The sequence below is a fragment of the Harmonia axyridis genome, chromosome 3 (genome assembly GCF_914767665.1).
Source record: "Harmonia axyridis chromosome 3, icHarAxyr1.1, whole genome shotgun sequence".
Taxonomy (NCBI): Eukaryota; Metazoa; Arthropoda; class Insecta; order Coleoptera; family Coccinellidae; genus Harmonia; species Harmonia axyridis.
Genome location: NC_059503.1, coordinates 31,082,722 through 31,109,816, shown reverse-complemented (window position 1 = coordinate 31,109,816; position 27,095 = coordinate 31,082,722). Strand labels below are relative to the sequence as shown.

The 27,095-nt window shown below is 33.9% G+C and overlaps 2 protein-coding genes and 1 non-coding gene across 5 annotated transcripts; 1 reads left to right on the top strand and 2 right to left on the bottom strand.

Annotated features, from left to right (window-relative positions):
- Nucleotides 1-1,838: 1,838 nt before the first annotated feature.
- On the bottom strand, nucleotides 1,839-16,445 carry LOC123675179 (solute carrier family 2, facilitated glucose transporter member 8-like). Of its 2 annotated transcripts, none has more exons than XM_045610482.1 (6): nucleotides 16,204-16,445; nucleotides 10,678-10,782; nucleotides 10,489-10,624; nucleotides 10,252-10,437; nucleotides 3,513-3,799; nucleotides 1,839-2,669 (listed from the first exon to the last, which is right to left on the bottom strand). In XM_045610482.1, exons 2-6 carry the CDS (start codon nucleotides 10,780-10,782, stop codon nucleotides 1,881-1,883), a joined length of 1,503 nt encoding a protein of 500 aa, XP_045466438.1. In that variant the 5' UTR covers nucleotides 16,204-16,445; the 3' UTR covers nucleotides 1,839-1,880. The 2 variants fall into 2 exon arrangements, with proteins under 2 accessions (XP_045466438.1, XP_045466437.1); XM_045610481.1 differs by lacking the exon at nucleotides 16,204-16,445 and adding an exon at nucleotides 13,214-13,280.
- Nucleotides 16,446-16,665: 220 nt separating this feature from the next.
- Nucleotides 16,666-16,739, bottom strand: Trnat-agu. The gene has a single exon. It is a non-coding gene; the product is annotated as a tRNA-Thr (tRNA).
- Nucleotides 16,740-17,064: 325 nt separating this feature from the next.
- On the top strand, nucleotides 17,065-20,350 carry LOC123675180 (sphingolipid delta(4)-desaturase DES1). 2 transcript variants are annotated; one of them, XM_045610483.1, is made up of 6 exons: nucleotides 17,065-17,408; nucleotides 18,157-18,333; nucleotides 18,396-18,535; nucleotides 18,590-18,803; nucleotides 19,646-19,857; nucleotides 19,997-20,350. In XM_045610483.1, exons 1-6 carry the CDS (start codon nucleotides 17,327-17,329, stop codon nucleotides 20,135-20,137), a joined length of 966 nt encoding a protein of 321 aa, XP_045466439.1. In that variant the 5' UTR covers nucleotides 17,065-17,326; the 3' UTR covers nucleotides 20,138-20,350. The 2 variants fall into 2 exon arrangements, with proteins under 2 accessions (XP_045466439.1, XP_045466440.1); XM_045610484.1 differs by lacking the exon at nucleotides 17,065-17,408 and adding an exon at nucleotides 17,561-17,710.
- Nucleotides 20,351-27,095: the final 6,745 nt, after the last annotated feature.

Genomic DNA, 27,095 nt, shown 5'->3' with positions numbered 1-27,095 from the left:
CATAATATAAGAACCATCATCCCATACACATTCGAAAAATCTAATGTAGGTGATGTGTTGGTTGCAACTATATAAAGGAAATAAAGCCTCTTGAAATCACTTAAGAATACAAGTGTTGTTGGGTTCAAATTAATTGGCAACACATTGCTCAGGATACTGAAGTGTTAATTCATTATACATGAATGAATCGATCAATACAGCTTTGTACTAGAAATTAGATTGATTTGAATTATTCAATTGAAACTTAAATGTCAGAAAATAGTAAAAATAACAAGTTTCAGTCGAAAGTCCACTCCATTCAGTCAAATTATCAAATGAGACATGTTTCGAATTCATAAGAGTCCATTTTCAAAAAAAATAACAACATACTGAAAAATTGTTGAGCAGATTCACAAAAGACGAAATTTAAATTTCCAACAAATATAGTGATTCAAATCTTCAAAAATTAATACACTTAAAGTTAAGAAACGCAAATGGGCGTCTGGTTCCTGTTGTAAACTCCCTATGTTTGTTGTTTTCCTCCAAGTGATGTTCATCCTAATACTTTTTCACCGTACTGATGATGGCCGAATAGTTTGAATAATCTCTTGTTATCCTTCACACATGTTTATTACAATATTGACAATGTTTGAAAATGGCAAAATTTGAAAATCACCCTGTAGCACAGAAACTATAATTCTTCAAAAACTATAAGAGCTATGTCTACATGAAATTGCATGTATATATTGATTGCTGTAATACATGGATAGGTACTTCTGATTGAAAAACACGATCCATGAATTTTCAAAATAAAAGCATTCCTCAAATTCTACAGTGCATTACTAGGATGCTAGGTGATACTGAATACAATATTCTTAAGAGGGGTTCTTACCACGTGACAACACATTCGTTATCTGCCAAACCTCTCAGCCTCTTTGAAATCCCACCATTTTTCAGGATGAGTAAAATAATATCAATGGTCCTCTGATTTAACGTCCTTTTCTGCCACATGCAAGAATTCAAATATATTTTTACGTTTTATTTGACGACCTTTGACGAGACTTCTTGTATAATATTTTTATGTGAAAATTCATAAAACAAAGAAATGTTTGTTAGGAAAGTGATAGGGGACATATATTTATTCTTCAATAAAAAAGTCATCTAATTTTTTTCCATTCCATCAATAGTTATTTGTTTTAGGTACTACATTACTAGGCAGCAAAGTAGTTGCCGCGGCATATATTTCAGCTAAAGCAACCAATCTACTTTGCTGCCGAGTTATTTTTTCTCCGATTGTTTATAATGATATATGTAGGATATTGTATTTGCAAATTATTACAATTCACACAATCTTCTGTAGTGATAAATTGAAACAGAATTTGATACAGATCGCAATTGTTGGAATGTATGGAAATGTATGTCCATAATAATAATAGTTTGACAACTAATGAAATATTTTATTCCCATTGAGAATAATCATTTTGCTGCCTAGGCAGGAGAATCCTCACTTCACTGCCTAGGCAGGAAAAGTAATACTTTGCTAATTAATATTTGTTCTCAATCAGAGAAAAAATTAATGAATATCTATGGACTTTCCGTAAGGTGGAATTTTTCAAAATGAATAATAGTGAAAATCTCATATGAATCGATGGTTTCTTATAGACCCCTCTTATCAACAAACTCCTGAAAGAATATTAACATATTCTGCAATAACAAAGAAAATAATAAAACATCGTGCAAAATTCGCAATTAATTTTTTTTTTACTAGTTTATTATCTACAAAACTAGAAATAGATTTTTTTGTCGAACTCTTAAACCTAAGCCTAGAAGGGTAGAATTTGAAATGACAAGATATTGCCTTCAGTACAAATTTTATTCATAATTTACGTATAAAAATATTTTCATCTTTCAAAATAGTTCTCAATCTCAGTGAAATTCCTGCCGAGGGTTTCAGGTAGAAAAAAATAAATGAACATCACACTAACCAAATTCAAAATAGACACCACGCAAAAAATCGAATGGATATCTATAGAGGCCAAAATAGTAGGGAATATCTTCACGAACATAAACATCATAATATAAGCAAAGGACACTAAGAACCCTCCAATCAATCCCCTGACCTTTACAGGAAGAAGTTCCCCAATAAGTGTCCAAGGTATCACTAAGAATCCTAGAGATCCGAAGGCTACGTAACCCAAAACGAAAATGAAAGCGATGTTATAGGTTTTATCTCCTGTCGTCAAGTTCATCGCCTCTATTTGTTCATTCGATAATACTGTGAAATAGATGTACAACCCTGCCACGAAGCTACAAAAGGCCATACCCACTCCTGACGTCATCAGGATGGATCTCCTGCCAAAGCTCTTTGAGACCAATACTGCTACCACAGATGCGAGGAACCTTATGATTCCTAGAAGGACCAAAGAAGCCATTTCAGACATTCCCTGGTTCTCGTTTTGTCCATCCAGCTTTCTGAAGATGTCAGTGGCGTAAAAGATGATGACGTAACCACCAGTGATCTGCTGAGCAAAGAAGATCAGCACGAGAATGATCGTTGGTTTATAGACGGTTTTCTCGCAAAGAATCCTTATTTTTCCTTTCAGCTTTTCCATGTTGTTTTCTTCTTGATTTGAAATATTTCTGGCTTTACTTTTGACAAGAAGGAGGTGTTGATATTGGCTTTCGTATATCTGAAAATTAAAATTGAGTTTGAGTAATATTTTAAGTTTTCATGCAAAATCAAGTTTCTAAAAATATCGTTTTCTGAGAAGAGTCTCAAAAAACGATATTTTTAGAAACTTGATTGATTTTCAATGTGAAAACGTCTCTTTTCATTTGTGATAGAAATACCATTGTCAAATTGCATGTATCTACACTGTTATTTGCTTTGAATAAAACGAAATAGAAACAAAGACTGCAAAATAAAGCAATGAGAATTCTGTTGAATACTTTGAAGTCGAGAGTGTGGCAGAATATAGTTCTTAATTGTTTAGTTTTTGTTCTTAAATCAATAAATGGATTTTTGCCAGTTTAGTTCGAAAAAAGATTAACCCATATTCCAAAAATACGTGGCCATAACAACGAAAAGCTGAAATTTTTTTTTAGAAACATACATACATATGAAGTGTGTCAATTTGAAAAGGTACCACCCTTAATATCTCGGCCCCCATGCCGAGAAAAAGCAAAAATAAGTGAACTTTGGTGATGACAATTGAGAGCAACCCCTAAAATCTTAAATGAGAAGGGGGTTGAGTGACATCTTGTTTTAAATATAATTCAACTGCATTTTCAAAGATGCCTCACACTTACATCAGGCTACATTTTTGACTGTGAACTGAGTCAAAAATGCAGCCTGCTAAAGCTAAAGTTTGGCAATACAATTATCGCCATAAAATAAAAAATCTGTAGAAGTTATTTTATTTTATTAATAATGAATTTGCAGTGAGGATCCATTGAAAATTCTTATTTCTGCGCCTTATCCAGGATAATGGCAGAATTCACAGTCCAAAGAGTGCTTTTCACCTTGTACTCACCTCTTTCCTCTTGTAGAGAAATCTGAAGGCTCTTTGGGCGGAACCATACTCGTTTTTGAATATGAGGCACCAATAAGGACTTTCTGGTAGAAATATCATACCTATACCCGTCAACGCGGATGCAGCACATAACAATATGGCAGTCATTCTCCATCTGAACAATGTACCAAATAAATAAGTCAAGAGCACCCCAAAAGATACAAAAACACTGTTGAGGGACAACAAGGCTTGTCTCAGTGATGGATGTGTTATTTCTGAGACATACACGATGGCTGCTGTCGAAAGACCTACAAAATTGATAATTAGAGGGTTATTCGAACTACTTTCCACTGTTTTTTTTTTTTGGATAGTTTGCACTGAATATGGCAAGTTACAAATATAAAATTCATTGTTTGGGGTTGATTGGAACTTGGAAGAAGGTCCTTCTGACGATGTGAATTGCCAATGGTCGAAATTCATGAATACGTTTATGATAATTTTTAATGTGTCCTTTCAAAAAAAATTTTGAAAAAACAAAGAGTAATTGTCGGTTCGGAAAAAAATGCAGAAATTAGATCTTGTGAAAAAGATTTAGATAGAGTTTTCATTTTGATAAACTCAAATTTGAAATATAAAAATTAATATCCACAGAAAAATAAGGAATATGATGATCTTCTCAAAAATATCAGATCTCAATCTTATGTTCAACGAATAATAACATCAGACAACGCCTCTAATTTTTTTTGGCAGATTGTTAGCGAAATAGGGGGAGTTAGCAAACTAAAATGTGGCGAAACAGGGGTATCAGGTGATATTAATATAGTTAAAAATCAAATAAATAGATATTTGGTCAAAGTTTCGAAAAACCTTTTTGGTGGTGCAAATGATTCATCTTCTCTTAATGATTTGAATTTTGCAATCAGGTCGATCAAGTCGATATTACGGATATATTAGGCCAATTGGAAAGTCCCCGGTTTGATGCGCAGATGGCTATGCTAGCATTAAATCTATATGATTTTTAGTAAGTACCAACCTTCAAACGATCAAAATTTGGCAACAATCCGACCATTAGTTCGTGAGATATTGCGTTGTGAGTGTAGCTATTTTTGTTATTCGAAAATAGATGGAAGAAAAAGAATTTCGTGCGCTGATAAAATATTGCTTTTTGAAGGGAAAAAATACAGTTGAAGCAAAATCTTGGCTTGATGAAGAGTTTCCGGGGTCTGCACCAGGAAAATAAACGATCAATGATTTGTTATGTTAAGTTTAAACGTGGTGAAATGAGCACCGAAGACGGCGAACGCAGTGGATGCCGAAAAAAGGCTGTCACCGACGAAAAAATCTAAAAAGATCACACATTAATTTTGAATGGCCGTAAAGTGTGGTTGATCGAGATAGCAGACATTGTGAAGATATCATCTGAACGTGTACATCATATCATTCATGAATATTTGTACATGGGAAAGCTGTGTGCAAAATGGGTGCCGTGCGAGCTCACAATCGATCAAAAGCAACAACGTGTTAATGATTCTGAGCAGTGTTTGAAGCTGTTTAAGTGCAATAAACATGAATATTTGCGTCGTTATGTGACAATGGATGAAACATGGCTCCATCATTTCACTCCGGAGTCCAATCGACAGTCAGCTGAGTGGACTGCACACGATGAACCGAATCCAAAGCGAGGAAAACACAACTGTCTGCTGGCAAGGTTATGGCATCAGTATTCTGGGATGCGCAAGGTATAATATTCATTGATTACCTCCAAAAGGGCCAGACCATCAACAACGATTATTATATAGCATTATTGGATCGTTTAAAAGAAAAAATCGTTAAAAAATGGCCTCATTTGATCTAAAAGTTGGAATATCGCTATAATCGCTGTTTCGCCCTCGAAGGTAACTATGTTGAATAATAAAATCGAATTTTGCCAAAAAAGGTATTTTACTATGGTAGACCGGGGACTTTCCAATTGGGCTGTTATTTGGTCAAAGATTCGAAAAATCTCTTTGTTGGTGCTAATGATTCATCTCTTAAGATTTGAATTTTGCAATCAGTACAAAATCTATATTTTTAACGCCCGTCGATCAAGTCGATATTACGGATGTAGTAAGAAATATTGAGAATAAATGAATGACGAATGCTGAGCCATTATGTTTCATTTTGAATAACATGTTGCTGTATGGAATTTTTCCGGCTACACTAAAGATGGCTCCCACAAACCAACGCGGCAAATGCGAATATTCGTACAGCATCTGAGTCTGGATCATATTAATTCATTATCGATTGATAGTATGATAATCGTACATATTATCGATTGATAATCTTTTTTCGATAATGAATTAGTACGAATACTCGCATTTGCCGCGTTGATTTGTGGGAGCCTTAAAGTTGATATTCAAAACGGGGGATCCTTCATTGTCTACAAATTATAGACCTATAAGTACACTGCTCAACAATTGATAAGGATCACTTACTTGTTCTAAATTAATTTCTGAAAAATTCGCTCCAAGATTATAAATTTAGTCAGATATCAGAGTATTTTCAGTTGATAATATGGTTCACTTGAGAAAAGAATGAAAAAATGGAAAGTTGGAGAGAAAAAAAGACTTTATTAGGAACACTCAAAATTCTGTGTTTGAATAACATAAAAATTTTATGATGAAACCACAAGAAGGCTGAAGTTTCGGCTAAGCTAGTTCGTAGTTGGTCCCCCACGAGCTCGTCTCAAGCATTTTACCCTACGAGACATACTTTCGATTAAACGATTTATAAAATTTTGGGGCAAATTCGTCCAAATATCCCGTAAAGCGTTAGAAAGGTCCTCCAGGTTATTGATCGGTTGTTCTAAGGTTGACAATTGTCTAGACATCTCAGACCAGACATGTTCGATGCAATTCATGTCTGGAGAGCGAGCTGGCCAGTCCATCCTATCAATAGCATGAGTTTCTAGCGCTTCATTAACCAGACGACTACGGTGTGGACGGGCATTATCGTCAATTAAAATGAAATTCTTGCCCACGGTAGCCGCAAACGGAACAATTATGGGTTTAATAATCATATCGTGATATCTCTGGCTGGTCATGGTGGTGTTCTGCAGAACAACCAACTCTGTGCGTTGGTTCAAACAAATGCCTCCCCATACACATATAGAACCTCCGACAAAAGCTGTTGTGGGTACCATAAACTGTTCTGCATACCTTCGACCTCTTTCCCTCCAAGCAAGAATACGGCCATCGGAGTTGACCAAACGAAATCTAGACTCATCCGTAAATAAACATCGTCTCCAATCTTCAAGTGTCCAATTGCGGTGCTCCTCAGCCCATTGCCGTCGATGAACCCGGTGTTCCCTATTCAAACGGGGATTCTGTACCCTCCTACGTGCTCTCAAACTACGAACATGTAGTCGTCGTCTTACAGTCTGGTTCGAAATTAGAACTCCTGTTGCAACTCTCAGTGATCTATTGAGCCGCGACGCCGGGTAAGTGGGATTTCTCCTAGCAAAATCAAAAGACGATTTTGGGCAGCTGTTGTACTGCGCTGCCGACCTCCCCCATGAACATAAGCTACTGAGTCGTTTTGGATGAACCTATTCCAAGCCCGACTCACGACAATTTGCGAAACATTCAACCGCCGGGACACTTCTCGCTGGGACAAACCTTCCTGTATCCACCGTATGATTTGGTCCAGTTGCACAGGAGCCAAACGTCTTCTCGGCATGACTGATAAGCTGATATTGTTCTCATTTCTTCAATTATTGTCACCTTATGTGTTTGAACGAGAGAAAAAAACAGATTTAATAACAAATACCACATTGCTTTTCACTCCACCTGTAACAGCCTACAGATAATAATCGATTTTGTGAACAAGAGCCGATGAAGTGAGGAAGACTTTGATATAATCAACTCAAAACATCTTACTTTTTCCTTAGAGAACATATAATGTACAGATATTCACGAGATAACTTGAAAAAAATACAAATGAAGAGAAGTTCATAAGTGATGCCTAGCAATTGTTGATCAGTGTATTTTGCCTTCGTTCTCGGAAATCTTTAAAAGTGAGATATTCAAAAGGAATTTGGTTTTTTTCAATAAATTCTCACTTTTTTCTGCTTCTCAGCACGGATTTTCAAAAGGTGAGAGTGTGAATACTGCTATGTTTAGTTATATTCAAGAAATTCATGAGATTATGAACAATAATAATATACCATTAGAAATACTGATTGACTTAACGAAAGTGTTTGATTGCATGAACCATGAAATTTTATTACTGAAGTTGGAACGATATGAAATACGAGGAATTGCTCTGAAATTGATTGGATCATTCCTTTCAAATCGGAAACAATGGGTTTAATTAAAAAAGAAGGGAGGTGCTACCTATTAGGCTTTGAGGAGATATTAGCAGGAGTGCCCCAAGGAAGTACATATGTTGAAACCTTTCTTTTGATAATGTATTTAAATTATATCAACAATAACAATGAAAACATCAAATACATTAATTATGAAGATGATACCAATTTGATTGTGGAGGGAAAAAATGTTGAAAGTTTAGTTGAAGGGGCAAACAAAACATTGTTGGTTTTGAATGAGTGGTCTTCAACAAATAAATACATTATAAATGCGTCAAAAACTAAGTATGTTCTTTTTTCAAAATGAAAATAAAGTGCGTAAAGAAATGTGTATTGATGGCCAGTGCGCACCATTATCAAATTCCGCAAGTTTTTTGGAATTTCTCAATTCAACTAGATAATAATTTGAATCGGAGAGGACAGATTGATGGATTATGCTCCAAATTAAGTAGGATTTGCGATTCTTCTTGTATTTTAAGGAGGTTTTTGCCATATGAATAGATGAGGAAAATTTATTTTTCCTGTTTTATTATTATTTTTCCAATAGATGGCTTTAGTCATCTGCATCGCATTGCAAACGTCAGATTGGATTCGCCTAGATGGCGTCAGGAAGATGAGATTTCATACTACAAAAACTTTTCTTGCATTTTTGTGATTGGTTGATGGACACTAGCAAAGAGAAAATACGCTATATTTTATAGTTTTTCGTCGATAAAGATAAGATTTACATTCTAAGCCAGGCGGCTTAGAATTGTCGAGTCCCGCCGTCATGTGGGCACTGCTTCGATTTCCCAAGAGCTAATGATTTCACAAAAAACTGTTTGGAATCATTTGCATAAGGCAGGCCTCAAGAAGAAGCTCGATGTAAGGGTACCTATCACGAGTTAACGCAAAAGAAACCTCATGGACCGAATTTTCATCTGCGAATCGCTGCTGAATCGCAACAAAATCGACCCTTTTTTAAAGCAGTTGGTGACAAGTGATGGAAAGTGGATCACTAACGACAACGTCAAGTAAAAACGGTCGTGCTCGAAACGTGGTGAGCCGGTGAAAACGATGGCATATCTAGGCTTGACAACCAGGAAGGTTTTGCTGTGTGTTTAGTGGGATTGGCAGGGAATTATCTACCCTACGGCACTACTATTCACTTGGAACTGTACTGTCAACAATTGGACCGTCTGAAGGGAGCAATCGCTCAGAAGCGACCAGCTTTGTCCAATAGGAGAGGAATTGTGCTCCATCAGGAGCCACACACATCGATAGTGACTCGTCAGAAGCTCCATGAGCTTGGTTGGGAGGTTCTTATGCATCCACCTTATACTGCGGACCTGGCACTATGTGATTACCATCTGTTCCTGTCCGTGGCGAACAATTTTCTGATGATAAATTCGCTTCAACAGAGACTTGTGAAAATCGACTGTCTTACCTTCTTTCCAATAGAAACTAGGACTTCTATGAGAGAGACATAATGATATTACCTTCAAAATGGCAACAAGTTTTCGAACAAAACGTCGCATATCCGACCTAAATCGTATCATTTTGACTATGGTAATTTAAGGCTTGTTTTTAATGCGAAACTATTGGATTTCTTCTTACTACACCTTATATAAAGAAATCAAGAGGCTCGAGTACGAAGATATTGTTTTAGCATATTAAAAGGTATATATTCTTTTCTCTATTTCAGTATCGTAATGAGTTCATTACAGTTCTAAAAACAGTGCTGTAATGAACTCATTACAGCATCGTTTTCAGTCATATTTTTCGTTTTGTGGTTGTCTCTACTGCCTTTCAATCCTATCAAATTTCAACAAACGTCAATAATTGTCAACATAATGTATAGTTTGGATATAGTGAAATGATTTGCAGCATTATTCGCAATTTTTCTTGATTCTAGTGGTGTTAAATCGATTATGTCAGACATAATTCATAAATTTAATGCGTAATTTTAAATTATTTAAAAATTCGAAACGAACGATTCAAATTCAAATTCTGTAATCTGTCAATTTTCTTAACAATCACACCAACTGTCAAGATACAATACAAAAGTCACTAGGATATAAAATCCGAATTTTTCATTGAATTTCGACAATATTTCACAAAGCTTGACTGAAATAGAGAAAATATCGTCTAATACTCGTTGCAGAAGGCAATTCCAACACTCTTACGTTCGAAAACTCGCTCCTTCGTCGCTCGTTTTCGAATTTCGCATTCGTGTTGGAATAGGAGTCCATTCTGCAACTTGTTTTAGAATATACTATTCTCGCCAAAAAAATTAGAAATGTTGTCATCTTCACTGTAGTAGATATGATTGATTTAAATATATTCATTATATTGCCAAAAATCAAGAAGTAATTATTTCAACTGGTTGTTATAATTTCAATGTCATTGAGTATATCTTGAACCGAAATTAATTACCTCCTGAAAATCCAGCTATAATCCTGGCAATATAGAAGTGCCACAATTCAGTGGCGTAGATCTGAAAGATCCAAGACAGGACAAAAGGTGCTGTTATCAATATACAACACCTTTTTCTGCCATACATATCCAATAATGGTCCTATTAACAAAGCTCCTAATGGTAAAGCAATTGCTACAATGCTAGCTGAAAAGAAAGAAAGATAGAAAAATGGCAACACATTGTTTTCTTTTTTACCTATCCACGAAGCCTGCGATCTAGTGATGTGTATTGGACTATCCTTTTCTGCCAACTGTGGTACCAAAACTGAACTAAACGACATATTTGCCCCTACTTGCAATACAATTGAGAAAGATATGCACGATGCGACTATCTAAAAGAAGCGCATTAGTAAAACTTGGTTCTTCGTTCCATTAAAACACTAACTTGACATGTAGCATCTTTATAGGTTATTGCCTCCTCCTTTTGTTGACTTTTTATGAACACTTGCTCATGTCCTTCTGAGAGGTACTCTTCTAAATCTTCATTCATCTGCAAAATTTCGAAAATATTGTATTAATTATTATTATTTAAAATTAAGATTTTCCATTCCCAAAAATTATATATCTACTAGCTAGGTATGTATCAGGTGTCCAAAACACGTTGTCTAGTGAGAGGCAGTGGCGACGCTAGGAGGGGACCAAGGGGGGCCCGGGCCCCCCTAAAATTCAACTGCCCCCTCCCCTAAAATTTGATATACTGAGGTAAAAGATTAGCAGAACTATAGTTTCGCTTAACTTTGGCCCCCACAAAAAAAAATCTGGCCACCCCTGTTTTTGAAAGCTGGCGTCGCCACTGGTGAGAGGATCTCAGTAGAAGTTTGAGCTAAAAAAAAAAATAACCTCATAAATTCAAAAATTTCCAAGCTTTCAGAGAAAATTGTTAAATGACGTGCAATGAAAATTTTCCCTATCTTCTTGATTATTATTTATTAGTGCTATATAAACATGCAACCAAAACACTTTTTTCAGTAGAATTCATTGGTGTAATCATTTGTTTTTATTACAATTGGTTTTGAAGTTATAATACAAACTTGTGTTTTTAAATACAGGTGAGTCAGTAGTGTTTGATTGGTCGATAAATCTTTGAAATTTTGGGCTAGGAGAATGATTCAAATTTTGACGGAATCGACAGTACTCAACGCATCAGCTAAAATTATTTTTGACACTAAAGGCTGGTCCGAAAGGGTGAATTATGATACCACTCTGTTTTTTCAAATGAAAATGCACCATGAAATTCTGATTGCGAAATAACCCACTTGTCATCATTTATCTGTGGTATTTTTTGGTATAGGCCACTTTTTTCGACAAATTTCATGGATATAAATGTTCAAACTAAGGAACGTATCTTGAAAACCGTTCGAGATATGTAATTGTACAATTTTTTTTACTGAATTCCAGAAAAGTTTTCAAATCTCCTGAAAGTTTACATAGATATCACTCTATAGGTAGTCCGAAAGACACTACAATTTTTTTTGTAAAAAATATAAGGTGTTAAGAACCTGGATGCCACCGAATATTCTAATTATCGGTTCGCAGATTATCATAGATAGGCACGTGGTTGATTTTTCGTGTGAAACTGAAACTTATGATGATTTTTATAGTTGATGAGAAATTATCATTATTTATTTGTTATGAAATATTTATGGTTTACATTTGAAAGAACACAAGTTTGTATTATAACTTCGAAACTAATTGATAAAAAACAAATTATTACAACAATACATTCTACTGAAAAAAGTGCCTGTAGAATGTTTTTGTTTTATGTTTATAGCACCAGTAATAAACAAGTTATGAGAACTTTTCAATTCACGCCCAGGGTAGGCGGTCGCCTAGGGCGGCAAAATTCAAGGACGGCTTTTCCAGCTTGATCAACAAAATCACATGTGCAGCAACATGAAGGAACAAAAAGGACAAATTTAATTAACATCAACCACCATCCAAGGTGCCGCATTATGCATTATACTCATAAATATCCAGATGTCGAGTAATCCCCTCATAGAGAGTGCTGTTTATGAGTTATTGACGCTAAAAAAAAACACATACATTCATCAGGCTCGTCGGCTTTCACTTTGCAAAACTTTGCAGAATTTTATTGCCACTTGGGGCGGCTTCTGTATTATTTTTTTTCAATTCTTCGATCAGAAAGTTGATTACTCAGAATTAAATGAAAAATATATTTTTTTATTTAATTTATTTTATATTTCTTAATTTCTAACTCATCCTTTTTAAGAAATTATATTATTTCATACCACATTCCATTATACAATTATAACCTTTTCCATTATTTATATAAAATTAACTAGTATTGGGCGTGGGCTCATTCGAATTTGAAATAATGGTTTACCCGCATCATTCGGTGAATATTTAGCATTTTTATCTTTATTATTTATTTCGATTTTCAGTTCACTCTCCGAATTATAGAATAAATATTGCATATTTATTCATATATTATATACAATATACAACCGACAACCTACATCCAACACCAGCAACACCCCCCTCCTCCTCGGTGTTCGGTTAATTCGTTCGATATTCACAGCACAACCCCCCCCCCAAAATCCTCCAATGCGAATCAGTCCGCTAAACACGATAACTCTCGAACGAAAGGACTTAGAATCTTCAAATTTTCAGGTTAGATCCGGATCTCGAATGCTGGGTTCAAGTTCGGTAATAGAACAGGAGACATGAGCTTTTGCGCGCTTGTTAATTCATGCGCAAATGCACACTTGGAGACATTTAGACCGATATTCAGTTATGTGGTCTATAAGGGCGCATAAATGAAAGAATACGCAAAAGCTACAGACTTCATATCGGTGTTTTTCTCATTTTTCAAACAATTTCAGTGGATTTATAACGAAAATTAAAGGTATACAGCAAAAATGAATATAGAATATTTTAAATATTCCAAATTTTTTACATACGCATCTTTCATAAACACTCCCGTACATCTTCTTATTATTTCATGGGAAGAACTGATGTGTATGTTATTAATCAATCAACAGAGAATGATAAAAATGGACAAATCAACATCAATAAAATATGTACAGTGGACTCTCGTTAAGTCGAAACACCACCGGACCAAGATTTCTCTTCGCGTTACGTACACTGTGTCCGTAAAGTATGGAACAAATTCATTTTTAGCTAAACAGACCATTTTAAGAAATAATACTGAAACATGTCGATTTTTGATTTTAATTTATCTAATAATCTAATATACAGGGTGAATTACTTTAGAGTAATGACGTCACCGTCATTTTTTTTAAATGAAACACCCCTATTTTGTCTCAATTTTCCGATTACTCTAACTGAGCTGATTCCAAAAATGTATCACATGTTGATTCCAACTGGTACAGGGTGGACAAAAATACAATAGTTTTGTGTGTGCTCATAAAGTAACGCCTAACATTCTTTATTAGTTAAATTAACAATATTATCAAAAACACTTATTGTCTAGCGGCAATTGGTTCGAATGTAACACCCTGTAGTTTGTTACATTTTTAGATTAATAAAAATGAGCTGTTTCCAAACATGTTTGGTATTTGTGGTCTAGCAGACAGAATATGAAAGAAATTATTTCTTATTTTTATACATTTTTATTAATCTAAAAATGTAACAAACTACAGAGTGTTGGAGTGTTGCATTCAAACCAATTGCCGCTAGACAATAAGTATTTTTGAGAATATTGTTAATTTAACTAATAAAGAATGTTACGCGTTACTTTATGAGCACACACAAAACTATTGTATTTTTGTCTACCCTGCACCAATTGGAATCAACATGTGATACATTTTTGGAATCAGCTCAGCTAGAGTAATCGGAAAATTAAGACAAAAGTAGGGTATTCCATTAAGAAAAATGACGGTGATGTCATTACTCGAAAGTAATTCATCCTGTGTATTAGATTATCATTTCAAAATACGATAAATTAAAATCAAAAATCCACATGTTTCAGGATTATTTCTTAAAATGGTCTGTTTAGCTAAAAATGAATGTATTCCATACTTTTCGGACACAGTGTATTGTTCGAGTTATACAGGTCTTTCTTTATTGAATTCGACTTACGGAGGTGCCTTATGAGATATAGAAGTGCACTCAATTAAAATTCAAAGTATAGAGGTAAAGAATAGTGATATTTATTCCCTATAGTAGGAGTAAATATTTGGATTAATTTACTGAAAAATAAATTTGCAATAAAAAATTTTAAAATGAGATAGATCAAGGTCTCTGTGTGTCGGTAAATGCCAATTGATACCAAAACGTCGTAAGAGTTAATTCTACAAAGTGTTAGTGTTCGTTTGTTTAAGACAACATTTTTTACTGATTCACTTCTGACAAATTAGATCAAGAATGTACGCATGAGTATTTCAATCAAATGTTTAGAGTGTTTAATGAAGAAGTCTGATTTAGACTCCAAAACGTCGAAAGTGTTAATTAAATCAAATTTTTATTGTTCCTTTATTTTGAGACAACATTTTCTTCAACTGGTTTACTCCTGACAAATTAGTCCAAGAATTTTTTGAACCTTGGAAAGTGGAAAGCCCTGCCGTACAAACTCCTAATCTTCAGAGAGGTCTCATAGTGGCCTAGGAGAGTCGGGATAAAAATATCTAACATTAAACAAAAGATGTAGTTCCTACAGCCTTTGCAAAACTAAACCTTCAACTCTTGAAATATAATAAATAACTTTCAAAAAACATAATTTCAAGTCATAAATAAGTTATATCCATGAAATTATTATATGTTAGGTCTCTTCAAAAATACACAATTTCAGAAAATAATGTTAATATCATTAGTATCACATTTTGTTATACTCTATAATATATGAATAACTTTCAAAAACAATAATTTCAAGTCATAAATAAGTTATATCCATGAAATTATTATATGTTAGGTCTCTTCAAAAATGCACCATTTCAGAAAATAATATTAATATCATTAATTTCACATTTTGTTATACAGGGTGAGTCAAATATGTGTTCCGAGCTTTCTGAGCTACATTAAAATATAAGTATAGTTTGAAGAAAAAAAGTATGGCCCAAAATGCATATTAAGGGAGATATATCCTTCCAAAGTTGACAAAATTTAAATAATTTCTCCGAATAACATCTATACGGTGAATGCCACCAGATTGAAATTTCGTACATAAATGTTTATTACATATTTTACAAATATGACCCTGTATATTGTTAAAATACATTTTTTTATTACACTTTTACCTTTCTGATATTGAAATAAAGGGTGTTTTCAGAGGGTGAGTCATAATTTTTAGGACAAATTCTTTCGTTGTATTCGTTTTTATGAAAAAATAAAAGCATTCGATGAAGAGAAGAAAGGTAATTTTATCCAAATACAAAAAATTTGAACCGTTTTCGAGATATTTCAGTTTTTTGTGGTCACATGACATGATGTTAGCAGATTCATTCATCGTGAGATTCATCGATAACCATAGAAGTGACTCACCCTCAAAAAACACTCTTTATAACAATATCAGAAATGTAGAAATGTTATGAAAAAAATGTATTTTAAGAACATGCATTCATGCACGAAATTTCAATCTGGTAGCATTCACCGTTTTGACGTTATGCGGCGATTTTTTTTTAATTTTATCAACTTTGGAAAGATCTAACTCCCTTAATATGCATTTTAGGCCCTAAGTTTATCCATGGAACTATACTCATTTTTAAATATACTATCACCCCCAAAAAGCTCGGTGCACATTTTTGACTCACCCTGTAGATCAGTCTTGCCCGATCATCCAGTACACTACGAGAACCTTTAGTCTATGGCATACTCTATTCATATTTGGCCTTCAAAATCGAAGTTATCGCTATAAATTTTTCTCCTGCATTTAAACAGTTTATGATAACGCTATCACACGTGTCAGTCGTGATGAATTGAAAATCAGACTTACTGTTTGTTATTAGTTCAATTTCTAGAAGTCTTCAAGCACATGAATACGAGAAATCTCTCTCAACTTTTCATCTCAGCGGACTTGGTCGGCTTATTACCGAGTCTTTTTAGTAGGTTATGTCAGAATAAGTTGATACCGCTAATAATAAAAATTATCACCGTCTGCGATGTACCACTTCACGTTTGGCGTAAAAATGTTTGATACCTAGATAATGTCTATTGAATCAGTATGACGTTAGCGGAAGGTTACCTACTTGTTGATACAACACTGTCTTTAAAATTTTATTATGTTCGTCAAGCAAGTACCTACCAAATTTATGGGACCCAAAATAATATGATAATAGTCACGAAAATTTCTAAGTGGAATAATTGATTGAATATCTTCATTATATACATATTTATTTTATCAGAGATTCATTCATAAAATTTGTTGAAATGTTCAAAAAATTTCCACATTCACGTTAGGCCCCGGAGGGATTCGAACCCTCGATCTCCTGTTTACTAGACAGGCGCTTTAACCAACTAAGCCACGGCGCCTTGGCAACAGAAATGAAATTTAAGAGTGTAATAAGGGAGTACTATAAAAATCAAAATTTAAACATCTTCAAAAATCACAATTGCCTTCGAATAATTAATTTTGTTATTGCGTTATTAAATTACATGGTCGAGATAATCAATAATAATAGGAAATAAATAACATATTGAACAAATTTGAGATACACGAGAAAACATATGTTTAGACTGAAATATTCTTCAGTTGATATTAGTGAAATTTTGAATACTACACCAGATGTGCATTTCGAAGTAGTTAGAAAATTATATAATTTATAGTAGTTCAATGGAACTTATTAGTTTTAGGTTATGATATGCCGGTTACGCCTTGACATTGATGACAAATAAGAAAAATGTTATAGATAATATTTTAGCGCTACGAAATTAAATGAAAATTAATTTCGTCAATTTTAAGTATGGTGCGCTAGGAAAAATACGTTAATTGCGCTATTGTTATTCATATCACGATCGGACCGTTTCTTATCGCTGATCCAATACTTAAACCCTAATCAAAGAAACGTTAGTATGTGATGATCATTCTTGACTAAACATTCCTTCAATAAAATCAAATTATGGGACAACATAACTCGAGAACAGATTTTGAATGGGTTTACACAGAGGAACCTCATGCAAGCAGAAGAAAAATTATTTTAGGTATGTGTTCACCAAAGATGATCATGAAAAACTTTTTAGGGACATGATATCATTGTCTTTATATAATGATAATATGATGCTTCTGTTATCTTTGCTTGCTCAAATACATTTTATGCAGTAATCGATACTTATATATTAATCTATTAGTTAGTGTGAAGTAATTTGTATCATCTATTAATTTTTATATTTTTCATCTCTTGACCTTGATGCAGAATTACTGAAATCTGATGTTCATTACTTGATTTTTTGAGAAATAAAAACTCTATCACGACAGTGAAGCATAATGTATTGGATTACTTGATGTAGGTTACTAGTATTTTTCTATTAACACTACTTGAATAATATAATTTGAACAGCTGTCACTTTGTGGATAGGTATTAAAAAAATATTTAATTGAGTTGGTTGATGCTTGACTAAAATCCATAACTATATCTAAAATATTCCAAAATAAATAAAATGCTCTATTCTTATAAAACAATCAATGTTTAAACAAACTGGGAGAATTATGGTAGGTATCCTTTTAGGATACTGAAATCATTTAGGAGGACTCAAAGCTTAAAAGAAACAATAGAAAAAAAAATTTGCAGCAAACAAGAAAATATTCTGAATTGTATTTTAATTTTTGCCTGACAAAAATAATCTGGATCTAAGTTATAACCCTCTTTTTAAATAAATATTCTAGTACAAAACTATAACTGAATTTCAATGAAATGTAGGTACCCACTTATTGTATGACTAATTTTTTCAGAAAAATACCCTCAAATCAAAAAGTTGTTTGGTTATGATCCAAATTTCAAATGGGTGGTCACAGGAATGGTTTTCATCCAAATATTGATGCTATTTATTATGAAAGATAGATCATGGCCTGTAATAATTCTGGTAGCTTATTTTTTCGGAGGTGTTATCAATCATTCCCTTATGTTAGGTCAGTTTAAAATTAGTAATCAAGAAGTGGAATTGCTATATATTTCCTAAATGACTTTTTAGCCATTCATGAATTATCACACAATCTAGCCTTCGGACATGCAAGACCAATGCATAATAGACTATTTGGTTTTTTTGCCAATCTTCCCATTGGGGTTCCTGTTTCTGTCAGTTTCAAGAAATATCATTTAGAACATCACAGAGTGAGTGAATCAACTTTTGCTGAAGGAAACGCTTAAAAAATGCAATATTTTCAGTATCAAGGAGATGATAAAAAAGATACAGACATACCTACATACATAGAGGCCAAACTCTTCTGCACTTCCTTCGGAAAATTCTGTTGGGTTTGTCTACAGCCATTTTTTTATGCCTTCAGGCCTCTTGTGACATATCTGAAGCCTCCTACATTTTTGGAATATGTTAATCTAGTCATTCAATTAATTTTCAATGCTGTGGTTGTTTACTTCTTTGGTAAGTATAAGCATTACATATCTAGATTTTTCTGATTTTTACCAGAAAACAGAGTGCTATCATTTTCTCCAAATGTATGTAATTTACAGATTGTAAGCTAAAAATTGGTTTGCCCTTCTCAGTAGCGATGGGGAAAATCAAATATCAGATTTTGAGACCATTTCAATTTCTCTGTTTTGACCAAACTTTTTAAAAAATCATACCTATCTGGTTCTCGAAATCTTTGGATTTTTGGTCAGAACAATCAAACAGAACTCCCATGTTACTATCAAAAAAACATTAAAATATGTTGTATTGTACTGTACTTCATAGGACACAACGTATAATGAACAACTCTGATATGCAAATCACACAAATAGAATGGTATGATTTCTGCTTCTGCAACCAAGACGCACTCTTATATGTAAAATTTCCTGTCGGCTTCAAAATAGTTGAAATGAAACTCATCACTACAATGGCTTTAGTCTCACTAGAGAATATTTTGTGTTATCCTATGATATACCATAGAGAGTTGAAATAATATTATTTCAATGGTAATCGAAATACATGATTTCTATATTCAAGTATTCATTCAATTTTTGATGATATTTTTCTTGATTGTTGGAAGAATTCGATTCTGCCCATCTCTAATTCTTAATCAAATTTAATGATGTCTTTCCTGATGCCAAAAAATTCAAATGATCACCATAAGAGTAGGTTACTTGAGTTTGTTACCACCAAAAATTAACCCAGTTATCCCTGACATTTTTTGGACCAAAGTATTAAATATTGCTTGTTTTATTTTTTTTATATCTTAATGGTGCCTTCCAGACGTCTTTTTTCAAAGTTTTAAATTTTTTTAGGAGGTAGAGTTTTGGGTTATCTTCTCATCGGCTCAATGCTTGCTATGGGTTTACATCCTGTGGCAGGACATTTTATCTCAGAACATTATATGTTCAAGAAGGGCTATGAAACATACAGTTATTATGGACCACTCAACTGGATAACATTCAATGTGGGATATCATAATGAACATCATGACTTTCCTGCTGTTCCTGGATCCAGATTACCCGAAGTAAGAAAATATTTTTGCATTTATCACTTACATTGATATTAAAAATTTCCCAAATATGTCAACTGTTACAGTTGTCTAATAAAGGGGATATGTTAAAAATCAATTTCAGACATCCTGCCTAAGTTGTTCATTTTTACAGGTCAAGAGGATAGCTGCAGAGTTTTATGATAATCTTCCGCAACATGATTCTTGGTCTGCGGTTTTGTATGATTTTGTAATGGATCCAGAAGTGGGACCATACGCGAGAATCAAGAGAAAATCTAGAGGATTGACAACATAATGGAATCAAAATCTCACTCGATAATTAATCGCTTCAAACTAATGTATTTTACTATTTGTTTTCTACATTGTGAAGAAATCCTAAGATCACTTTAGCACTTTTAGCAAAGTTGAGTATAAGCTTTTGTACAATATATTATTTATATTATTTTCATTCCATCGCAATTTGTTACTCAGGGCACCAAGCAAAAATATAATTTATTGTGTCGTTGAATTGTCCCTTATTGTTTTAAACTATACTATAACAAAAAATACAACAAATATCACGGACAAGGCCTTCCACAATTATTGAAGACTTCCTACTGTAGAAGAAACTAGAAGAAGATATGTAGCATACGAGAAACAAAGACTTATTTTTATATGTGTATCATAACTTTTTTAGTTATGGTACTTCATGCAAAAGAAAATTTTATCTCGCATAAATTTTTTTTTGTTATAAATAAAATAATTAAACTTGATACTCTCAGAGAGTAATTATTTACCGTATACAAAGACTGATGGTATTGATTATTTTAATATAGTATTATTAATTTATGTCACCTTTTTTTGTTATTGTCTAGTTTGTTTATTTAAAATAAAAACACGAAAATCAGCAGAATATTATCATACTGACTCCAATAAAAGGAAATGGTAATCAGCTAGCATAAACAAAGTGAAAGTGTAGCATGATAAAACCCTTTTACAAGTAAAGTGATAGATCCAACATCAATAACTATAGACCAATTAGTATTATCAGCACCGTTCCCTGCATTTCTAAGATTATAATAAAAGATTTGGGTGTTATTTACGATGCGAAAATTTGCTTTAGGATGCACATTGACAGTATAGTAAACAAGAGTCTAAGAATGCTGGATTTTATTTTGAGGTATTCACACGAATTAAGAGATATTAAAGACCTCAAACCAATCTGTTAGTGTTATTAGAGCTTAGACCTCACTTGGAAATTGCCTCCTGTATTTGATGTCCATATGCTTGAATGGAAAGTGTCCGGACAGATTCCTTTTTGGCCTGTCTTATAAATTGAGCAGCCCCATATTAATTTCTCCATAACTCATACGAGGGTAGTTCTTTACTTATCTAATCGTAGAATGAGAAATTATGTATTATTATTATTGTTTGTTAGGTGGATATTATAGAGGTTTCCAAATATCACTCTATTAGATCTGTTTCGTTCAATATTTCTTTTAGGGGTAAAATTATCAAGAGTGACCCAAATTCTCATAATTTCGAAACATGTTAATGTAGCCAGTTGAAAAGTCATCGATTTTTACGATTTCAGATACCCTGCCATTCAAATTGGTTTTACCTTGTTAATAAATATACAATAACCCCCAAATCATAATTCCTACAGTTTATTGTGTAATACTCTCGGCGTCAAATCCTCATCATATTGGGATTTCTGACTCTTGTATCAGATGTCCCAAATTCATTGGCGAGTGAGGGGTTCTCAGAATCCCTTCGATCTAGAAAAAAATTAATGGCACATTTTCGGGCTCGATTTTTGAATCAATTTGGAGACAACTACCAATTCAAATGTTTTCAAGCTATAAGAGAAAATTGGAAAATGGCGTGAAATGAAAAGTTCTAATAACTTCTTATTATTGGTGCTATTTAGATAGATTTAATTAGGGAGGTTACGTTTCACTGCGGCCTAATGGTCTATTGTGCCCCCATCAGAGCCCTTCTCTCCATAACGTGATCTACAGCTCGCCTTCCAGTTCCAGAGTTCTTATGAAATCCAATATCTGGGATGGCTTAAAGGATGCTAATTCCTCACTTCTATAAGTTTCGTGTCCAAGGCAGGTTTTGCGTTGACTAGCGATAGCGAGGCATTCCGTCACCAGGTGATCCGGAGTTTCTTCCTCCTCCCCACAGAATCTGCACTCGTCATTTTCTGTTAGACCCATTCTAATGAGGTGTTTCCTAAGGCGGCAATGCCCTGTAAGGAATCCAGTGAGGAGGTGCAGCATATTCTTATTAAGATCCAGATACTTCTTGGATCTTGTAGAGTCAAAGTTTCGAAGAAACTTTTTGGAGTGATCCAGATCAGGAAGATTCCACCAGAGTTTTGTCTTTCGGTTACCTCTTTTTCCTGAAACTCTTTCTTGTAGGTACATTTGTCTACAACGCAGAAAGGTTCCGGGCAGATGAAAAGAGTTTGTGCCCCTTTTCTGGAAAGTGTGTTGGCCTCCTCATTCCCTCTGCTTCCCGTGTGACTGGGAACACAGACTGAAAAGACCCCGTACCCATTTCATTGAGTTTTCTTCGGCAATCCAATACCATCTTAGATTCGACGTGTGAGCTCAGTGCAGCCTGACTATCGGAATGTATCGCTATGTCACATTTCCGATAGTTTCTTGCTATGTTAATTTCTACACATATTTCTATTGCAAGTATCTCTGCCTGAAAGACACTTAGACAGTGGCCTAGCGATATTGAGCATTTGGTACCAGCCCCGAATACTCCAGCGTCAGTCCCCGTCGTGGTTTTGGAATCATCTGTATACCATTTGATGGTATTATTTTTAAGAACAATCCTTTTTTCTACTTAGTATCGTAATGAATGTTTTTTCGATGCTAATTTTCTTTATCATCCCATCACTGGGAAGGTTCGCTGATTGTATATAATTAGCCAATTGGTGCTATTTACAAGAAACAAAAACATTCTATGTCTATAGCGACTTTTTTCATTAGAATCCTAAATCGAAGAAGTTTTAAAATTCTGAAATAGTCTTACAATGTCGGGATAGATAACATTGAACAGAAAAAACACATTTACCATTAGAGTTAACCAACAGAATTCTGTTTTTTTTTTCAAAATGTCGATAAAGAAAGGAAATTTTTTTTATTGTTTAACTGTAATTTTGAACAAATAAGATTTAAACGACCATATTGCGGTATTCCTAGTCAGATTTTTCCGAACTCAACCGCGGCATTCAAGATCCAAAGCTATCCTGCATGTTTCTAGGTAATTTAATTCGTCTGGAAGTTATCGTATAGGGGAAATGTGTCTGAGACGGCATAGCTGATGAGATGGCATACAACGTGTTTCTCGGTTGACATTCAGAATTAGGCGCCAGTTCAATGCGCATACTATAGAATAAGACGTAGTTAAACGTCTGCGTGAGTTTTAGTAAATTCTGCAGTAGTATTTGGTCAGCGCATGCGAGGAAAGTTTATCGAGTCGGCTGAAATTTTACAACAGCTAGAGTTTTCGGTGAATATTTGAAAGAAACAGGTATATCGGTGAGTGCAAATATTTTCTATTATTTCTGCATACACTTTAGTTTCAGAATAATATTTTTTTTTTTCATCTTAGTATCCACCATTGTTATTGAGAAAGAAAAAAGTGCTGGTGTTTGCTTCTGGGTGAGTTGGCATACGTGATATGCTGATGAGATGGTGTAGGTATGCCATCTCACCCAGGCATGATTTTTCAAGGAATAGGGCGTTATCAACGAAAATCAACAAGACATTCCTGGAGCGAAGAGAATATGAAGGAAGCGATAAAGGCAGTTCAGGAAAAAAAAATGGGCTGGTTGATAGCCTCAAAGACGTTCAATGTGCCTAGCACATTAGGCCGACGTGCAAAAATTACATGGGGGGTCATAAAGTTACTTTCGATGAAACCTTAGAAAGGGAAATTGTTGAGCATTTAAAAAATTTAGAAATACGATTTTTTGGTTTTACAACAACCAACGTCAGAAAGCTTGCTTATGAAGTGACGGAAGCAAAAAAAAATCCCCCAGATTTTCCCATATCAAAAAAATGGCAGGATGGGATTGGCTAAAAGGATTCCGGGATAGAAATCCTAGTATAAGCCTTCGAACTCCAGAATCAACTTCATTCGCTATAGCTAGTGCTTTCAACAAGCAGAAGATTCAAAAATATTTTGCCCTTCTTTCTATTGTACCGGAAAAGCATCATTTGAAGGCTAAAGACATATGGAATGTCGACGGATCAGGATTTTCAACAGTACCTTCGAAAAATACTAAAATTTTTGCCATACGCGGCCGAAAACAGGTGGGAGTCCTGACTAGTGCTGAAAGAGGACATCATTTCACTGTGGTCTGCGGTATGAATGCCGTTGGGACTTACATTCCACCAGCTATCATTTTCCCAAGGAAAAATATGAAAAATGAATTAATGGACAATGGACACAGAAGATCCTTTCAATGGGAATGGCGATGAAAATTACGACATTGCATGTATATACTGCAATGACATGTTTTCTCGATCTCGTTCCAAAAAATATGGCTCAAATGCAATGGATGTGACCAGTGGTGTCATGCAGACACAGACAGGAGTTGACAAAAAAAAAATAAAAAAATGTATTTGCGAAATATGTACCTAGGTCATAATTTATCATGTACCTATGCCATCTCATCCACAGTGTTGAGGATGAGATGGCATATAAAGACCTTGTTTGATTGTTATTTTACACTTTCATATTGTTATTATATTCAATTTTGAATGAACCATTCCCTATATGGACGAACAAACTTAAATTTGAAGACGAATTCGTCATCAGAGAATGGAACCTTATTGTTTGAGACCCATCCCGGCTCAAAATAAGATATTGTGACGAAATTATAGAACGATGGATTCGGAGACGAACGCTCAAAAAAGAGGAAAGCGGGCATGAAGTTCATCAGGAGTTCTTAAGCGCTCATTAATTTTCTCCGGCATCAAGGGCGTAGAAGTGGGGGGTACTGGGGGTAATTACCATACCCCCCCAGATTTCAAAAATATAAAATTTCAGGATTCTTATCCTTATTTATTTTACTTTCCTTTGAAAATGACATGACAGTAAAAAATGGGACCCTTTTACGGTTTATGTCTTTATTTTGTAGCTTTGAAGATTATTACTTTTATTGTCTAATGTCCGAGGTTTATTATTTTCCTTTATCTGTTGCTTTGCCGTCTATGATTTTTGCATTCTTCATCGCTATACAAATACCTACCCGTTGTTTTCGGTAATAAAAAAATGCTATTTTTTCGAGTAATTTGATTAAAACTTCGTTATCAAACCTGTTTTTCTCACAATACAAATATGAGTAAACGTTAATGTCGTAAAAATTTTTTTTCGTTTTCACGGATTTTCTTATTACCTAGTATATTTGCGTAGAAAATTAGTTAATGTTAATAGGTATACATTATTTTAAATAAGATGAAATAAATAAATTCAATTGCATAAAGTTCAATACATGAAGAGAATCAACTTCAAAAACATTATTTATACGAACATATAGGTATTGTGGGTACAGGAGTATCAAAATATTATAGGTACATACAATAATAAAAAAAATTGAGACTTACTGTGATTTTTGAAAATATTTTGTTAGAACACCTTTAGGTACCTGTGGCCTTCACAAAATGAATAGACTGGCCGGCTAGCTCCTCGGGAACTTTTCATTCCACCACGGCCACAGTCACTTCGTCATTTTCGATTTAAATTCTGGATGCGCGAACATAACAAAATTAGGTTCATATTATAGAGTAATAAAAGATCTAGCAAGAGGCTACAGAGTTTACATAGGCTACATCTAGATCCCAATGGAATTTCATGCCGGTCAAAGAGATTTTTATGATTTTTATATTTTCCGAATGAGCGGTCAAGAATGAATTTTTTCTACATTCATGCAAAAATCAAAACTTTATTTAACTATATTTAGTGGAAAAAGAAGTTCTTTATTGCACTTGTGCAATAAAGTTTTTATTGCACTCATCTGTCATTCTACTTCAACGTGCTGATGGAAATCGTCGACAGTAGCGGAGGGATACGTAGAGGAATCACATGCAAACAAACTCAGTGTTGCAAAACAAATATTTCAGCCTGAAGGAAATAACGATGTACAGTTACCAAGTACTAGTACGTTTACAGCAGTAACAAATCAAGAAGTGGATTTAAAAAGTACTTCACTACGAAATATTCATATTGAAAATTGCACCAATTGTTCATTCACTTTCAACATTGAGAGTAAAAATAAAGTTTGAGTTAAATTGTTCGTAACGTATTAGTTCCTGTTTCAATGCAAATCGATATTAATAATAAAGTATTCAAGTTGCGCTTTTCATTTTCTTACACCTAGTGCCGCACCTCAATGAATCATTTTTTGGTTTTTGCATGAACGTAGAAAAAATGTTGTATGCAACTCGTGCAAATTCACTTTTTGCACTTGTTGCATAAATAACTATTAAATCATATTATAGAGGAAAATAAAGTCTATAAATAATAAATTTATCGTACACATTGGTTATCTCTAAGGGCCCAACTCGAAGATTGTATGATCTCTTGCCGACGCAGGAAAAGATTTTCATATTTTCAGAAAATAAAGTGGCCAAGGATGAAATTTAGTCCATTTTATGGAGGATTGAAATGGCTTTGTATAGATCCAATGTAAAATTAAAAAAATGTTTCAACTACATTCTTCGAGGATTATTTTGTAAAACGATCAACTGAGTAAATAAAAATTATATGTTCATTATTCTAATTTTATTAGAAATATTTTCATAAAATCGAATTATACATTTCTTTCTGTTATGCCCTCTAAAACCATTTCCTAATATCAAAAGAAAGTGTGTATGAAATGATAATTAATTAATTCCAAAATTGCAAAAATTTGGTTATCATTTTGTGAAGTCAAAAGATACCTGACGGGTTTCTGATAAAAATATTTTCAAAAATCACAGTTTCGATTTTTTCTTACTACTGTATGTAATATTTTGATACCCCTGTATAACGTATAGGTAATATAGGTAGATATAGGTTCCCCAAAGATATACCGTAAATACGACCTTAAGGAGCTTTGCCGTTTTGATGAGTTTATGGAGACCCTATCATAAAACTGTCCCTAAACACTAAACCGAATTTACATAAAATCACGAGTCCGTTAGGACGAGTGATTTCATTGCTATTAGTTGAAACCACCAAAATGTCAGATTTTGACATGTGAAAAA

Coding starts and splice junctions, on each gene's coding strand:
- LOC123675179 (XM_045610481.1), bottom strand. CDS start 13,240: ATGTACGGGAGTGTTTATGAAAGATGC. Junction 10,625..10,677: donor ATAAAGATGCTACATGTCAA/GTTAGTGTTTTA, acceptor CGCTTCTTTTAG/ATAGTCGCATCGTGCATATC. Junction 10,438..10,488: donor ATCGCAGGCTTCGTGGATAG/GTAAAAAAGAAA, acceptor CTTTCTTTTCAG/CTAGCATTGTAGCAATTGCT.
- LOC123675180 (XM_045610483.1), top strand. CDS start 17,327: ATGGGACAACATAACTCGAGAACAGATTTTGAATGGGTTTACACAGAG. Junction 18,536..18,589: donor ATCATTTAGAACATCACAGA/GTGAGTGAATCA, acceptor CAATATTTTCAG/TATCAAGGAGATGATAAAAA. Junction 19,858..19,996: donor CTGGATCCAGATTACCCGAA/GTAAGAAAATAT, acceptor TCATTTTTACAG/GTCAAGAGGATAGCTGCAGA.